Source organism: Pelodiscus sinensis, chromosome 4, assembly GCF_052426305.1.
Source record: "Pelodiscus sinensis isolate ZL-2025 chromosome 4, ASM5242630v1, whole genome shotgun sequence".
Classification (NCBI taxonomy): Eukaryota; Metazoa; Chordata; order Testudines; family Trionychidae; genus Pelodiscus; species Pelodiscus sinensis.
In genome coordinates, this window is record NC_143055.1 from 79,387,855 (window position 1) to 79,405,591 (window position 17,737).

Below are 17,737 nucleotides of genomic sequence, written 5' to 3' on the forward strand. Positions count from 1 at the left end.
TCACAGCAATGCTGTGAGGTTGTACACTACCACCAATATTATGCTTGGGCAACCATCGAGGACAGATTCAAATGCAGCCCAGATGATTAGCCCAGCACTCACAGCCAACAGCATGTGTTTCTATTGCTGGTACACATTCGCACATAAAATGGAATTCTGCCCATGGATGGAAAAAATTAGAGGGAACATTGACTACCACATGTGGAAGTGAGGGAAACGGACTCAAAGGAAGGCAATGACTTGTTCAAAGCTACATAGAAAGTGAGTAGCAAAATCAGAACTAGAACTCAGAAAGCTTGTCTACATGTTATGAACAGAATAAATGGCTCAAAGCAGTAGTATAAACACCTTGCCCGTGGATTGTATACAGTCTGCTTGAGGCACCCAGGCAAATCTAAATTCTACAGAATGAAAGGCTTCATTTCCTCGGAGGTCTCCTACCAACCTAGCACAGCACAGCCACAAGACTAGCAGGAGTAGGGCAAGGAGGAGTTGGAACATCCCAGCTTCAGCTCACCCTGCCTCCATACCACCAATTAACTAGGAGCACTACTATGCACATGAAAATAATTATCCTTCCCTATGTTGGCCTAATCTGGCCCATTTCAAATGGACAGTCAGGGCAACTTTTCAATGCCAGGGCTGTACTGCTGATTAAATTAAACCTTCCAGTCTAAACCACTGAAGCATGTCAAAAAGAAAACTTGACCAAAAAATAATATTGAACAAACTGCATTTTAGGGATGTTAAATTTCAATTAATCAGCTAATCGAGTAGTTGATGGAATTTCCATCAAGTACTTACTTAGTTGATAAATGGTGGGGAGGAGCACTCCCTATCCTGGATGCGCCTCTGCCTTTTAAATATAATAAGAGCTGTGGGCTCTTCAGAAGAAACAAGGAGAAGGTGGAACAGGAACCAGGACTAGGGGAGCCAGTGTAAAAGTTGGTTCCCCCAGTACCATCTCTGCAGGGAGGGGGATGGCAGGAGAGGCAGAGGCGCAGCGGGATACGGCGTGAGCGGGGACTGAAGCAGTCCCCATTTGTGCCAGTCTTACTCCTCTCCCCACAGGCAGCTCTTACTACACTTAAAAGGAAGAGGCACAGCGGGGAAATGGGACTAGAGGGGTTTGCTTGAGTCCCCACTCACCCCGGGTTCCCGCTGCACCACCTCAGCCTTTCAAATGTAGCAAGAGCCCCACAGGGCTCTTGCTACATTTGAAACACAGAGGCACAGCAGTTGGACTGGTGCAAGAGGCAGCAAAGGGGGGGGGGAGCAACGAGTTGACTCGACTACCTGATAAATCTGTGCTTATCAGCTACGTCCTTACATTTTTCCCCCTACAGATTTGAGTCTCAAAACAGCTAAACCATTTTTGCTCAAACTTTCAAAAATAACCCCCCAAAAAGAATTAAAAAAAAACCCGCATCCTGAGGCATAGAGAAAACATGGAAATTTTCAGCTCACATGGAAAATGCAGGCAGGCAATCTAATAGCAGCTATTACCATTCAAGCCCTTCAACACATGCAAGAAAGGGGGAAAAGTTTGTGAAGGCTGTAATTGCCCTTCCACTTGTTCACTCAGTCATGTTTCTGAAGACTTCTAGCCTGGATCCTGTGTAACATGAGAAGGTTGTCAGACAAGGGTAGATATGTATCCCTTTTGCTCGAATGGAGGGATGATGTAACTTTTGTGACTATCCAGACTGACCCACTCCAGCCTAACAAAAGAGCAAGACTGAGTGATGTGGCCCTGGCAGCTGAAATTTTGGGGACCCCTACCCTGTGGTCTGACTTGTAGAAGAGCTGAGCACTTGTAGCTGCAAGTTAATTAAACAGAATATGTGCTTTGAACATATAAAGTGTTTTATAATGAAAAGAACTTTGAAAAATCAAATTGGACACCCAAAATCAGTGGAAACTTTTGACATTAATCTCTCTGTGCCTCAACACACCAAATATATAATGGAGATAATATCCATTCATTTCACAGGGTAGCTGTGAAAATGAATTCATTCATGTTTGTAAAGCATTCAGATACCAAAATGATGAGCAGCATAGGAAAGGTTATAAGGAACGTAATTTTATATTCAGAGCAAAGTTTGAATAGTGTCATTAATTAAGGGATTCACACATTGAAAAGAAAACAAAATATTGAACAGCTGCTCATTAAGTAAGCACCAACCCATTTATACAGTGAATGGGATGGGCCCTGTGGGAAAACAATGTGTGATTGATCCTCAAGTCATCTAGTCCAATCCCCTGCACAAAGTATGACCAATCCCAGCTAAATCATTCCAAAAAAGGCTTTGTCAAGACTGTCCTTAAAAACCTCTAAGGATGAAAACTCCACCACCTTGCTAGTCAAACAATTTCAGTGCTTCATCAGCCTCCTACTGAAACAGTTCATTCTACTGGAGCCAGTGGTCCCCAGCGCGGTGCCCGCAGGCGCCATGGCGCCCGCCGGAGCATTTATGTGCGCCCGCCGAAACATCTGGGCTGGCCCCGCCCCTGGTGTGCGGCATATGTGTGGTGCTGACCCCGGGTGTGTGGCGCATGGGCGGCTCCTGCCCCGGGCTCAGGGTGCATGCGTGGCCCCACCCCCAGAACTGCGACGCATAAGTGGCCCTGCCCCCCGACGCCTGGCACGTGAGCGGCCCTGCCCCTGGGCACCCGGCAGCCATGAAAGGTTAGTGACCACTGTACTAGACCTTCAGCACTTCAACCTGAGGCCACTGCTTCTTGTTCTGTCATCTGCCACTAGTGAGAACAACTTAGCTCCATCCTCTTTAGAACCCCCGCTTCACGTAGTGGAAGACTGCTATCAAATCCATCCTTACTCTTCTTTTCTGCAGAGAAAATAAGCCCAGTTCCCTCAGCCTCTCCTCATAAGTCATGTGCCGCAAACCCCTAATCATTTTCATTACCCTCTGCTGGACTCTCTCCAAGTTATCCTCATCCTCGCTGTAGTAGGGGGACCAAAACTGGATGTAGGGCTCCAGATGTGGCCTCATCAGAGTCAAACAGAGGGGAATAAGCACTTTACTTGATCTGCTGGCAACGCTCCTACTAACACAGCCCAATATGCCATTAGCCTTTTTGGTAACAAGGACACACTGTTGACTCATATCTAGCTTCTCATTTATTGTAATCCCCATGTCCTTTTTGCAGAACTGACATTTAGCCTGTCAGTTCCCAGCCTGTAGCAATGCTTGGGACTCTTCCATCCTAAGTGCAGAACTTTGCACTTGTTCTTGCTGAACTGGGGATGTGAACTGGTAAACGGTTAAGTGGTTAAAAATTCACATCCCTAATCAGAAGGTAGCAGAGATTACTGATGTAGTGTAGGTGATGTATGATGCAAAAAAAAGACAGGCGGGTCATGTATAGCGGCCCTGCCTTGCGACGGCCCAAGTTGCGACCCCCTGCACTTACGACCATTTTTGTAAGTGTGGAAGGACCTGAAAACCCCTGACTTACATCCTCGGCCCACATTTACGATGGCGCACAGTGCCTATCATAAATATGGGTTCGAGTTACGACACCCCCGACTTGCGACACTTCCCCAGGAACCAGTAGCGATGTAAGTCGGGGTCCGCCTGTAGTTCCCAGGCAAGACAACTCACATAAGTGACTGGATATCCATAGACAAAAATGACTGCTAGGCAGACCAATGACAAAACCCTTTGGCCAGAAATGGAAAGAATGTACTTGCAACAAAATGGAATGGTGTTCATGGAGGTATGGACGAGGATAAGCCAAAAAAATGTGACAAATATGACTAATGAGATTCTGCATTTCTGAAATGTCAGCACTTATCATAGCCTCCTGTTTCTTAAGTTCTTGCCCTTTTCCGGCAGAGCCATGCTGAATTCACATGTTCAGCCTGCCAACAATGGGAAGTGTCAATTGTTTAGTCATCATGGTTGATAATGTCTTTTTCGATCCCCCAGTCCTTAATGACAATTCATAATACCCCAGACATTCATGTGAGAGAAACACTTCATGTCTCCTGCACTGCCTCAGAATCAGAATTTTAATTCTTTTTTTTTTTTCACCCAGTAGGGAGCAATACCAAGTCAACTAAGTCACTGCTATGCATAGCATTCATAAAAATATTACACAGTTCCCACTTTTATCACACCTTCTATGATTTTCTATTGGGACTGTAGCATAGTCTTCATATCCTTCAGGGAGTTGAGTATTCACCAGTCCTCAGCAAAGCAGCATAAAAAATGAAACACTGTTAAGTGAAGTTGCACAGCTAAGACTTATTGCCAGAAAATATCACATTGCTATTACGAGTGCTATTTAACTTGGCATTCTTCTATGCTTCCATTTACTCTAATGTTCTGTTTTAAACAGTAACTAATATCACATTTTTCAGAGGGAAATTTTAAAAATCTGTAATAGACAAATAAAGAAGGCCACAACGAGCATCCGTTTTTATACAAAAAGAGATACAGTAATATAACCCGAACAATAATCAAATGACAGTTTTACTTCAGATTTGCCTGATGATACTAAGTTTAAATTAAACTACCCTTTATTTATGCATTATTACATTTTCTGCTTAGACAGTTATGGCTTATAGGCTAAAAATTTGAGTGAATTCATGCCTGTTACTTTCACTCAGCAACAGCCCAGCTATTGTGTTCTTCAAAGTAGATAAGATTATAGGCAGCCTGGGTTTTTGTAAATTAATGGCTCATCTACAGAAAGAATAACAGAACAGCTTTTTTCAAAAAGCTAAAGCTTTTTTTAGTTCAAGTACAGAAGCCCAGTAGCAGTTTTGGAGTCAATTAATCAGGGTTTGTGCACTGGCTACACATGTGGATGTGTGAGAGAGGATTACAAAGAAATCGAGTCTCTTTGGCAGCACATGGATTTCTTACACAAGTCTTGTAGGTAATCCAACATACCACAGAAATTATTATTTATTTATTTGTAATTATATAAACTCATTTAGGAGAAGCTGATAAGGTTAGTTCTTTCTAAAGCTGGTCAAAATCTGGTTACAGTGTGTACTGATTGTCATGGCTCTTAAGAACATAAGAACGGCCATACTGGGTCAGACCACAGATCCATCTAGCCCAGTAACCTGTCTTCTGACAGTGACCAATGCCAGGTGTCCCAGAGGGAATAAGCAGAACAGGTTGCTCATTTGCATATTCTGAAAAACAGAGGCTAGAGACACCATTTCTGCCCATAGATCTAACAACCATTGACAGATCTATCCTCCATGAATTTATCTAGCTCATTTTTAACCATGTTAAAGACCTAACCTTCACAACGTTCTCTGGCAAGGAGTGCCACAGGTTGACTGTGCATTGTGTACTTTTGTTTTGTTTGTTTTAAACCTGCTACCTATTAATTTCATTTGGTGAACCCTAGTTCTTGTATTATGGGAACAAGAAAATAACTTATGCTTATTTACTTTCTCCACAACAATCATGATTTTATAGCCCTTCATATCCCCCCTTAGTCTCTTCTTTTCTAAAAGTCCCAGTTTTATTAATATTTCCTCATATGGCAGCCATGTCAAACCCCTGGTCATTTTGTTACCCTTTTCTGAACTTTTTTGCAATGCCAAGATATCTTCTTTGAGATAAGGAGACCATATCTGCATACAATATTCAAGATGTGGGCATATCATGGACCATAGAGGCAATAAGACAGTTTCCAATTCTCTCTCCCTTTTTTAATGATTCCTAACATTTTGTTTGCTTTTTGCTGGCTGTTGCACATTGAGTGCATGTTATCAGAGAACAATCCACAATGACTCCAAGATCTCTCTCTTCAGTGGTTATAGCTAAATGAGTCCTCATCATTTTATGTGTGTAGTTGGGATTATTTTTTTCAATGTGAATTACCTTGCATTTATCAACATTAAAATTTATCTTGTATTTTGTTGCCTAGTCACCTAGTTTTGTGAGATCCTTCTGAAGCTTTTCACAGTCTGCTTTGAAATTTACTATTATGAGCAGTTTAGTATCATCTGCAAATTTTGCCACCTCACTTTTTATCCCTTTCTCCTAATCATTTATGAATATGTTGAATAAGATTGGTTCCAGTAAACACCCCTGTGGGGCACCACTAGTTATCTCTCTCCATTCTGAAAGCTGACCATTTATTCCTAGCCTGTGTTTCCTATCTTTTAGCAGGTTATCAATCCCTCTTATCCCATGACAGCTTACTTCACTTAAGAGCCTTTAGTGAGGGACCTTGTCAAAGCCTTTTTCCCAACGAATTATGTTCATCTATGTGTCTGACAATTCTGTTCTTACCTATAGTTTCAACCAGTTTGCCCAGTATTGAGCTTAGATTTTCCAGGCTGTAATTGTCAGGATCACCTCTAGAGCCCTTTTTAAAGATTGGTGTCACATTAACTATCCTCCAGTCATTTGGTACAGAAGATGATTTAAAGCACAGGTTACAAATCACAGTTAGTAGTTCCATAATTTCACATCTGAGTCCTTTCAGAATTCTTGGGTGAATGCCATCTGGTCCTCGTGATTTGTTACTGTTTAGTTATCAATTTGTTCCAAAATCTCCTCTAATGTCATCTCCATCCGGGACAATACCTTGGATTTGTCACCTAAAAAGAATGGCTCAGGTTTGGGAATTTCCCTAATATCCTCATCTGTAAAGACTGATGCAAATAATTCGTTTAGTTTCTCTGCAATGACTTTATCATCCATGAACGCTCCTTTAGCATTTTGATGCTCCAGTGGCATCATGGTTGTTTAGCAGGCTTCCTGCTTTTGGTGTACGTATTTTTTGCTATTATTTTTTGAATTTTTGGCTAGCTGTTCTTCAAATTCCTTTCTGGACATTTCACCAGTATGCTAGTGATATGCTGATAGCAAAGCAGATATTGGCGCATTTTAATAATTATTATTATAATAAAACCAAAAATCATTATATAGTCATTGGCCTCTAAATGAGCTAAGGTATTTTTCAAGTATTAAAAAGTAAATACTTCCATAGGTTTAAGAGTTAAAGGTCTAATAATATTGAAGTAGATAGCTATGATACTGAATTTGGTTATCTGTAGTCTGAAGGCTTTTATAACATGTTCCTTCTTAAAATATCCAAGTATACATATAGGAACCAACTATTTTACAACTGTTCCAGTAGAGAAATGCTGTAACACAAATCCACTATGCTAGCAAGTCAGCTCTCATTTCTTTCTCTTTAAATTTAAAATATTAAAACTCAGGAATTTTTTTAAATTGTGCTTAATCTTTTATGCAATGTCTTTAAAGCCATGGATAATATGGGTGAACACACAAAATGCTTTTTGATTGTAAAATTAAGTTACTTCAGTATGTAAGCAATATCTAAAAAGAAAGATTTCCCCAGTTTCAGGACTAATCCTTCCTCTTCAACATAATTAACCTGCACAAGCAGAAAATTACTCAGATACTAATGGCAGTAATTAATGCAAATGTGTTCTTGTAAGTGGTGAATGGGACATAACAAAAAACCACTGTTCAGTGCTAATATTATGCACTAAGGTCACAGAAATACCATGATTTTAAATAGACATTAATATACATATAATAAATGTTTATACATAAATATTCAAACATACATTATGTATGGGTATGAGTGTGTGTAGACATACACAGAGGTAAGTTAACATACCTACATAGTGAGTATACCTGCACACCTCAAAGAGTTTTAACATATTTTTCCTTTATTAAAACCACCCACCTCTGTTGTTTAGGTTAAAAACTCCCAGAAGCAAAGAGCTACTAGCACTTTTATAGGAAAAAAAACATTTTCTTTGGCTCACTTTATATAACAAAGCTCTTTTGGAATCCTGTTACATAGGATATTAAAGCAGTTTCATGGTATTGTAGAATACAAGGGGACATAATAAGTACGATTAGTTTTATAATATTGTAAGCTGAACAGAATGTCTTGTTACCATAACCACTAACTCTGTCACTTGATTCTTAGGCTAAAGAACACAATCATTAGGGTTATTATGATAGAAGAATACTGTGTATAAACAAACTCACAATCTGAAAAGAAAGTATCTGATCCTGCGATTGCTGATGCCTAAGGTTCTGAGTGCTCTGGCCTGAATGGGAATTAGAGGCATTATGTAATTCACAGAAGAGGTTTAGCACATGGCAGGATCAAGCCGGGACTAAGAAACATATTTTCAACATAGCAGACTGGATGATCCAACTGAAGAATTGACATAGTAGTTATCAAGTGAACAACTGCCATGATCAAAAAACACAGCGAGGAGACAACAAAACAATAGAGAACGAAGAATGATACCAGATCATTCTAAAAAGTAAAAGATAAAAAATGTTTTAGAGAAAACAATACTAAGGACAACAAACATGCCCTGTTCCAGAACTGCATTTATCAAGATTGAAGACAAGATTCCATTTGGATCATGACAGGCCCTCTAGAGTCAGGAAAGGTAACAGAATAGCGAGGATGAACATCTTAAAAAGGAAATATGACCAAAAAAACAGACAGAAAAAGCACTGAGTAGAAAACTGGGTCTTTTATATCAGTATTACAGCCCCTTACCAGTCTGGAACAGTATGCCAGTCTGTGAATATTCCACCCGTACACTGAGCACCACATTCAATGAGATGGCCTGCAAGACTAGAAAGCAAAAAAACACTCCAGTAAATAACTATATTGTTACTTACTGCCACTTAACATCAAATACAATAGTACAGTATAATTATCAGAGTTAAAGAAGACAAAAGGGAACATGCTAGATGCTTTCTTAATAGTAATTTGATGCAGTTTTTTTATATCAAGGCCAAGAGTTTAAAAAATGACTAACAATTTAGAGTGCCCGCATGGAGCTCTCAAGAGTCCCTGTTGCACAGCTGGGAAATGGGCAGACCTGGGAACACTCAGGTAAAACCAGAGCTGCTTGGATTTTGCAGGAAATGCTGATATTTCACATTTTCAAATCAAATTAGGTCAACATGTTTTTTTGAAGTGTTGGAATTTTCTGCAGAACAGACATTCTAAGCTTTGACCAGCTCTTTCGATGGGTCCATTGGGATTATCTGAGTATCACTTTTTCATACATTTCAAGGCCAAAAGGGACTATCCTGATCATTTATAGGCTGGTCTCTTATTTACCACAGGCCATACAGAACTTTAGCCAGTAATAACTACATCCAGCCTTTTACCTTACTGCCTGTAACATAAGGTTACACACCTTCTCTCATAAAAAGAACATAAAATGGACAGCTTCTTTAACATGTTTTTCATTGTCCTCATTCTTTGATTAAAATTTGGGCTGCAAAAGTTTTACAGAATGTTTGCTTTTTTCAAAAGCTCGTTTAATAAATGGTAGCATCCAGGCAAGAAAATTAACTAAAATGGTCATCCGTGTATTCTCAGTGTTGAAACTCTTTAATACCTCACTTATCTCAATTTTATTTTAAAATCAAGACTATTTTATACATTTTAATAGCTCTATTATTTACCTCCCAGCTGCTAATAAGTCAAACTCATCTCTGTTCCAGCCAAACTAAAACAAAACAAAACAAATATATTATGGACATACACACAGGCATCAAGAGATAACATAATTAAGTGGATGTTCTGAGAAATAAAGCAGTTAAAATTATATTTGTAAAATGAACAAAAATATACATTTGGTTGATGGGGTTTGAAAACTGTATGTATATAATTTTATTACCACACAGATCAGAACCACTGGGTCAATATATTATACTGACCTCTCTGCTACCAATTTATACAATAAAAATAATGGGTAGGTTTTTAATGTTCTACTTTTTATTAAATATAAAATATGAATACCAGCACACTTAAAAATCTCAGTAAACTGAAAGCTCAAAAACTAAGCTTTCCAGCATCAATTTCTTACAACTGTACTTCAGTAATGGCATTTTATCAGACCTTTGAAAATTACCAGTGATTGACAGCAGCCCAATCTTCCTTGAAAAATCTGAAGGGATTTTTGTGTTTAATTTTATAATTAATTAATAAATTAGAATGGTCACAATATAAATAATGGAATACTCAGCACTACTCATTTTACTACTTAACAGAAAAGATAATACATTTATGAAAAAAACATATATAAACCACTCTTGGGTTAATAATAGCAACTTTTCCTGAGAGAAAATAATTTTCCTTTCATGTATTTAAATAGGTTAGGGATAGAAAAACTACTAATGACCTACAATGAAAAAAGAACAAGTTCAGCTAGCCCAGAGCTGGGCAAGATATAGCCCGGGGGCTGGATCCGGTCTGCTTAGCACTTTGATCCGGCCCGCGGACTGCATCTGGCCGCTTTCTAGTTATAGCCTGCTACTTGTGCCATCGAATTTCTAGGCGGTGGCTCAGACAGCAGGATCCTATTTAAATGATTCACAGTTCCTGGTTGCAACGCTACCATGGCAGGGTCGAAGCCACAAGCCCTTCAAATAATGGAAGCAACCCCGGGTGGCTGCCAGGCAACATAGTAGCAGCAGGGCCAGGAGCTGTGAGCCTTTTAAATTGCTGACATTTAAAGGGCTTGTAGCTCCTGGCCCCGCTGCTACCACATTGCCTGACAGCCACCGAGGGCTGCTGCAACTATTTAAAGGGTTCTCAGTCATGGTGCTACCCTGGCTGGGGCTGGATCAACAAGTCTTTTAAATAGTGGCAGCAATCCCAGACACCTACCAAGCAATACGGTACTAGAGGGGTCAGGAGCCATGAGCCCTTTACTCTGTTTTTACTTCAAAGCCTCTGTCTCAGACAACTCTTAGCTCAACCTGTTCCAGGGCAGGGTTTGAGCCAGCCCGTGACCAGTACCAAAATTCATTAAGTGGGCCCCCTGTGAAAATTATTGCCCACCCCTGTGCTAGCCATTCTAAGCATGCAGTTAAAAAAAAGTACAGGTTGAACCTATCTAGTCTGGCACATGGGTGCTGAACCACAGAAGGTCAATGGGGTAGCAAGTGGGTCTCTTTATTTTTATTTCGGTGAGGCAAATAAATGGAACAATTTTTGCCGTGCTGCTTAATAACGTACAACTGCACTGATACACCAAAAGCCTATACCAAGCCAAGTCTTAGCTCTTTTCATAACAAACTGTTGGTGCTATTACACAATTTTACTGTATTGGCACAAGGAAATAAGCAGATAAAGTGTAAAAAACATGCTTATGCTTAGCGGCATTACCCACACTTCCAGTGCTTGCTAGGTTCTTAGAAGGCATTTAGGAGTAAATTAGAGTTAAATAATAGCACAGAACACTGAAAACCAGGACTGGCCACTATAAACAAACTTTATGGGACCACGGGAAACTTGACCATACCCATGATAAGCAGACATTCAGCTAACTAAAATCATGCTGAACCACAGACATTGCCAGACCAGAGAGTTCCAGATTAAAAAGGTTCAACCTGTATAAAGTTTTTAAATGAACTATTTATGAATCATAACAACACACACCTAGGAATATTTTAATATGCACCAAAAAGAAAAAAAATGTCAATATTGCAGGTATAGTCATAAAGATAAATATTTAAATATAAGTACTCAAAACCCCACACATCTTGACTTGTATTGTTTCTGTAATTAGACTAATTGAGAAACGTCACATTAAAACTCGACTCTAAAACAAAACACAAAACTTTGTCTAGCCCTAGAGAACAGACCAGAAAAAGGGGCAGAAGCAATAGGTCCTGAGCATTTTATAAACAAAACAGAAAACCACTTGTGCCACCTTGTGGTAAAGGACATGTTTCAACTCACAATCTTATGCACTACAATTTGAACACAGAAAAGATTAAGGGTAAAATCTTGGCTCCACTGAAATCAACATTAAAAAAAAATCACATTAACTTTAATGGTGCATGATTTTATTCAATATTTCTAATTTTTGTGCTTCAAGTAAAACATTATTTTGAACAATAAATTCCATATAGAACAAGAGAGCCTGTCAATGCCGGCTGCTTTTTGAATGCCTCCTTATGGACAGAGATCACTCTGTGGCACCCCGCTTCCATCTCTCCCTCTTCAGAGCCCCTCAATAACTCACTCAATGCAAAGGTAACTAAGTTACTCCCCTTCTAGGGGTCCAGTTTATTTAGTTCTTTGTTCATTGGCCCTCCAGGTCCTAACCACAACTCATTGACTCTCCACTCTAAGATAGGGGGTCCCAAGCCTTTCTTTTCCAGAGCTGGGTCACATTTCTCTCTCTCCCTAAGCAGGAATTTGGCCCTCCAGATCCCACCCTGATTCAATCTCTCCCCGCTCCCATTTAGGTAGGGAGTTTCAATCTTTCATTCACAAAGATGAGTCCTAATTCACATTCACTCCCAGGCTGTACCTGGTTGGAGTTCAGCCTGGCTCTAGCTACTAAATTCTATTGGTATCAGGGTCTCCCCTACAGGAAAAGCCTTTCTTGCTCCCTTCCATTTCTCTACAACTTCCTGAGCTTCCACTTTCACTGCAGCCACCTGCTTCCCTTTACCTGATCTAACTCAACATGCCCCTTTAGGAATCAGGGTTTGCTAGACCCAGGCCCTCCAGCCCTTAAGGAGCAAGCCATCCTGTCATAAGGATCATTTAAACTATGTAATATGATAAACTTAAAAATAATGTCATGTGCCTAATGGTGTATTAACATGAATGTCAAATGCCAAAGAAAAGGCCAAAAGCTACCTGACCTCATTATTTTTATTAAAACATACATACCAAATTTTTTTTAAAAAACTACTTGATGACGATTACTAACCATTCCTTCATATGTATTCATAATACTATGAAAAGATGGTTAAGCCCAGTTATGAAAAATTAACTGATACTTACAGAATGAATGAGTGGTCCTAATACAATGCCACTGTCAACACATCTACCAGTCACAACAATATCAGCTCCAAGGTCAAGTGCCCTGCTTATTGGTCTTGCTCTACCATAACAAAAACAATATTTTGAGTATTTAATTCATACTTTTTAAATTACTATTTTCAAAATTTCTCTTAAAAATAAATCTATGGCCGAGGTATCATCTTAAATCATGCACGCATCCTGTATGATACTTAGAATCACCCATTCTAACTATCTGATCCTTTATATAATGAACATACTCATTCATTAAAACATACAGGGCAAACTAATAAAACTAGTCACCTAAATTATGCAGCCAAATGTGATCTTTACACACTAAGAGATCTGTGTGTTCCATATTTTTACAACAAGAATAACTTTGATCTTCAGATTTCAAAAGTTTTTAAAGAGGAGGGAAAGGATATATCATTATTTCACTGAGGGGAAAACTGACATACAGAGACCCACATTTTCAAAAAGTATTCACTAACTTTGACTCCCCAACTTGACAATAGGCTTATTTAAGGCTTATTTTTATAAGTGCTAAACAACAGCTACTTTAACTGATGCCAATAATAGTGGGTACTCCGTACTTCAGAATATCTGGATATCTCAAGCTAGGAAGTCAAAAACTGAGCTACCCAAAATCTTGCAATTAAACACTTAAAGCTGGACTGTCTCAGCTGACTCAGGCTCACAGCACTCATGCTAAGAGGCTGTTAAACTGCACTGTAGACATTTGGATTTGAACTGCAGTTCAAGCTCTGGGTCCTTACCCACCCGTGGGGTCCCAGAGGTTGAGTTTCCGCCCAACCCCAAATGTTTACACAGCAATTTAACAAGAACTGAAAGCTTGAGTCAGCTGACACCGGGAACCTGTGTATTTTTAATTGTAGGGTAGGCATACTCTTTGTAAACTTTCAAGATCACACAATGAGTCAGTGAGAGAATTTAAAATAGAATCCATATCTCCTGGTTCCCAGTTCTGAACCCTAGCTGCTGGATCACACTGCCTACCTACAGAATGGGCAGTTTTGAAAATTTAGCACATGTATGAACTTTACCATAAGTGGGTTTCCTGTGTTTCTGTAGCTCTTCTTAACAGTCTCTTTACCAGATGGCAAATTAGAACATACTAAAAAGGCACTTCAATTATCTCAATGAGGCAGGTATAAATATCAGATGTTTTTAAAGCAATATCTAGCATAATTTTCTGTATGTGAAGATGAACATGGTACTTGATGACCAATAATATTTAGAAGAAAATATAAAATACAATGCAACAACTTACATTTTTCCCTAAGATATTAAAGTTTTTCCTTAATATTAAAATAAGCAATGGGAGTTGCTGTTTATGAATACACAATATACAGTAATCATAAAGCATGTATACTTATAGAATATATGATGCGGCAACTGGCTTCCCATGTTTAAAAAGTGAAGGTTATAGCAAATACAGGAGGCCCCCAACTTGTGACATGACTGGTTCTGCGGGAAGCGTCACAAGTCAGGGGCATCATAACTTGAACCCTCATTTACGATAGGTGCCGTGTGCCATCGTAAATGCGGGCCGAGGACACAAGTCAGAGGTTTCTGGCCCCTTCCACACTTACAAAAATGGTTGTAAGTGCGGGGGGTCAGAACTTGGGTGGTCGCAAGTCGGAGGTCTCCTGTATGCCCAAACCTTGAATACTGCCTACCGTTCTGGTTACCTCATTTCAAAAAAAGATATATTAGACTTGGAAACAGTACAGAGAAGCCCAATAAAATATTAGAGTTGTGGAACAGCTTCCATATTAGGAGAGGTTAAAAAGACTGGGACTATTCCTTTTAGAAAGGAAACAGCTAAAGCAGATTATAGTAGAGATCTGTAAAATCATGAATGGTGTGAAGGAAATGAGTAAGGAAGAGTTATTTACATCTTCATGCAACATAATAAATAGGGGTCACTGAATTAAATCAATAGGCATAGCAGTAATTTAAATGAAATACAAGGAAGTATTTTTCCACACAATGCATACTCCACTTACAGCAACATTGTGAAAGCTAAAAGTAAAAGTGGGTTCAAAAAACAATTATATAAGTTCATGGAGGAAAGGCTGATCAATAGCCATTAGCCAAGATGGTTGGAGGCAACCCCATGCTCTAGGTGCCTCAAACCTCTGAGTGCCAGAAGATGGGACTGGATGACAGGGGATAGATCCCTCATTACATTGCCTTATGCTATTTATTGTCTCTGAAGCATCTGGTATTGGCCATTGTCAAAAGACAGGATACTGAGCTAGATGGACCAGTATGACTATTTTTATTTTATGTTCTGCTGCCACATGTATGGCTCATTGTGACCTTTGCATTTTTATATATTGAGGGTCAAAAGTAAACAAGCGAAAACAATTTCAAAGAAAATATTGACTGAAACTTAGAGAGCTCTTTTTCAACATTCTTGTTCCATCTAGAAAAATACATATGCTGCATACTTACCTATCTTTCCTTGAGCACTTTACGTTTTTCCTAACTAGTAATATGTGCAGTGAAGTTGTGTGCAAACAAGTTTGGGGAAACAGTTTATTTAAAGGGACCAAAAGAAAACTCCACTTTCACACACAGATGTTTGTTTCATTTTTCAAATATTTTCTGTTAGCTATTTTTGTTTTGGATTTTTCTGGACTTTGGATGGCCTATGTGAGGCTACATCCACACTACAGATAAGATCAAAACAGCTGCAATCAATCTTCTGGAGTTCAAATTAATGGCTGTAGTGAAGACACGCTAATTTAACTGAGTGGTTAATGCCGGCAGTACTGCTTCTACAAGACGTAAGGGAAGCTGAAGGGAGAGGATACTCCCTTCAACTTCTTGCAGTGTGAACAGTGCCAAAATTTGAATTAAGATACTTTGACTTAAGCTATGCAATTAACGTAGCTGAAGTTGTGTATCTTAATTCAAACTTATCCCCTAGAGTAGACCAGGGGTGAAAGAAATAGGATGATTTCCTGTCCACATCACTGTGGGTAGGTAGCTATTTCTAAAAATAATCATTACATTGGGCAGTCCTTTGGAAAGTCACAGCAAAGAGGATGAGTAACATGGAAACTATTCTTATCCACAGAAGTTGCCACTATGGAACAGGGTGAAAGCATAATAATGGAGCTATTGAGGGAAAACTGAACTGTTTTTACATACCGTAAAATCTCGAGTATAATGCGCACTTTTTTCCCTGTTTTTTTAGCTTCAAAGTCAGGGTGTGCATTATCTGTAAGAGGTTTTTTAAAAAAGTTTTAAACTCACCCTCAGCAGACATGGGTTGCGCTGGCCTGTGCTGGGGGGTAAAGGGGCCGGCAGGCACAAGCTCGGCGCGCCGGCAGCTGAGTGGGGGAAGCTCTCCTGAAAGGCGAGAGCTTGGCGCGCCGGCAGCTAAGCGGGGGAAGTTCCTGTGGCAAGTACGAGCTCGGCGCGCCGGCAGCTGAGTGGGGAAGACCCCCTCAGCAGGCACGAGCTCAGTACACTCGAGCTCAGCTGGGCAGGGGGACCCCGCGGCAGGCATGAGCTCAGCTGGGTGGGGGGCCCCGCGGCAAGCGCAAGCCCCTTCCTTCCTATGCATACCATAAAATCTCGAGTACAATGGGGGTACACATTACAGATAAGAGTTTATTTTATTCAAGAATTCTGACCTTTAAAAGGCAGATGCACATTATACATACGTGCGCATTATACTCGAGATTTTACGGTAAGTTATATCCAGTATGTTAGGAGATCACTATCTATTCAGGACTAAAACTCTGGCAACTTTCATCAGCAGTAAATTTACAACAAAAAGCTTATAATATATTTGTATTCTTATCTAATTATGCAACACAGATTCATATATTTTAGGGCCAGTAGTGATCCTTATGGTCTAGTCTAGCATCCTGCACAAAATAGGGCACACATTTTCTCCTAGTAATTCCCACATCAAGCCCATAAGTTCGGTTTGAGCTAAAGCATATCTTGTGTTCTCTGCAAATAAAAGACTTTGGACTGCCAAAAAGAAAAGAAAAAAGAGTTACAAGAGAGGAATTTTGAAAAATCCTTGATCCTGACAAAAGGAAGAAAGAAATGCAGCAGAATATGGACCGCGAACGTCAGAAAAGCCTAATTTGATTCCCTCAGGGAACTGATGGGCAGGATCCCCTGGGAGGCTAATATTAGGAGGAAAGGAGTCCAGGAGAGTAGCCTGTATTTTAAAGAAGCCTTACTGAGGATGCAGAAATAAACCATCCCAATACACAGAAAGTAAAACAAATATGGCTGGTGATAGCTTGGCTTAATAGAGAAATCTTCAGTGATCTTAAATACAAAAAAGAAAGCTTACAAGAAGTGAAAGCTTGGAAAGATGGCTAGGAAGGAGTGTAAAAACATTGCTTGTACATGTCAAAGTGTAATCAGGAAGGCCAAAGCACAACTGGAGTTGCAGCTAGCAGGGGATGTGAAGGATAACCATAAGCATTTCTACAGATACGTTAGCAACAAGAAAGTGGTCAGGGAAAGTGTTGGACCCTTCTAACTGTGGAAGGCAACCTAGTGACAGATGGTATGGGAAAAAGCTGAAAAACTCAATGCTTTTTTGCCTCAGTCTTCACAGATAAGGTCATCTCCCAGACTGCTGTACTGGACAGCACATTATGGGAAGAAGGTGAGCAGCCCTCAATAGTGAAAGAACAGGTTAAGGACTATTTAGAAAAGATGGATATGCACAAGTCCATGGGGCTGGATCTAATGCACCCAAGGGTGCTATGAGAGCTGACTGATGTGACTGCAGAGCCATTGGCCGTTATCTTTGAAAACTCGTGGAGAGTGGGGAGGTCCCAGATGATTGGAAAAAAGGTGATGCAGTGCCCATCTTTAAAAAAGGAAA

The 17,737-nt window shown here is 39.8% G+C and overlaps 1 protein-coding gene across 3 annotated transcripts in view; it reads right to left on the reverse strand.

Annotated features, from left to right (window-relative positions):
* LOC102455426 (uncharacterized) overlaps window positions 1-17,737 on the reverse strand; it is a 108,864-nt gene that overhangs the window by 79,524 nt on the left and 11,603 nt on the right. For 2 of the 3 annotated variants that reach the window (XM_075930095.2, XM_075930096.2), the window contains 3 exons: window positions 12,826-12,925; window positions 9,483-9,526; window positions 8,560-8,637 (listed from right to left, as the gene is read on the reverse strand). In XM_075930095.2, the coding sequence (XP_075786210.2) occupies window positions 8,560-8,637; window positions 9,483-9,526; window positions 12,826-12,925 (222 nt within the window). Of the gene's footprint in view, window positions 1-8,559; window positions 8,638-9,482; window positions 9,527-12,825; window positions 12,926-15,324; window positions 15,433-17,737 lie in introns of all 3 variants that reach the window. The other variant, XM_089777961.1, reaches the window with a different exon arrangement.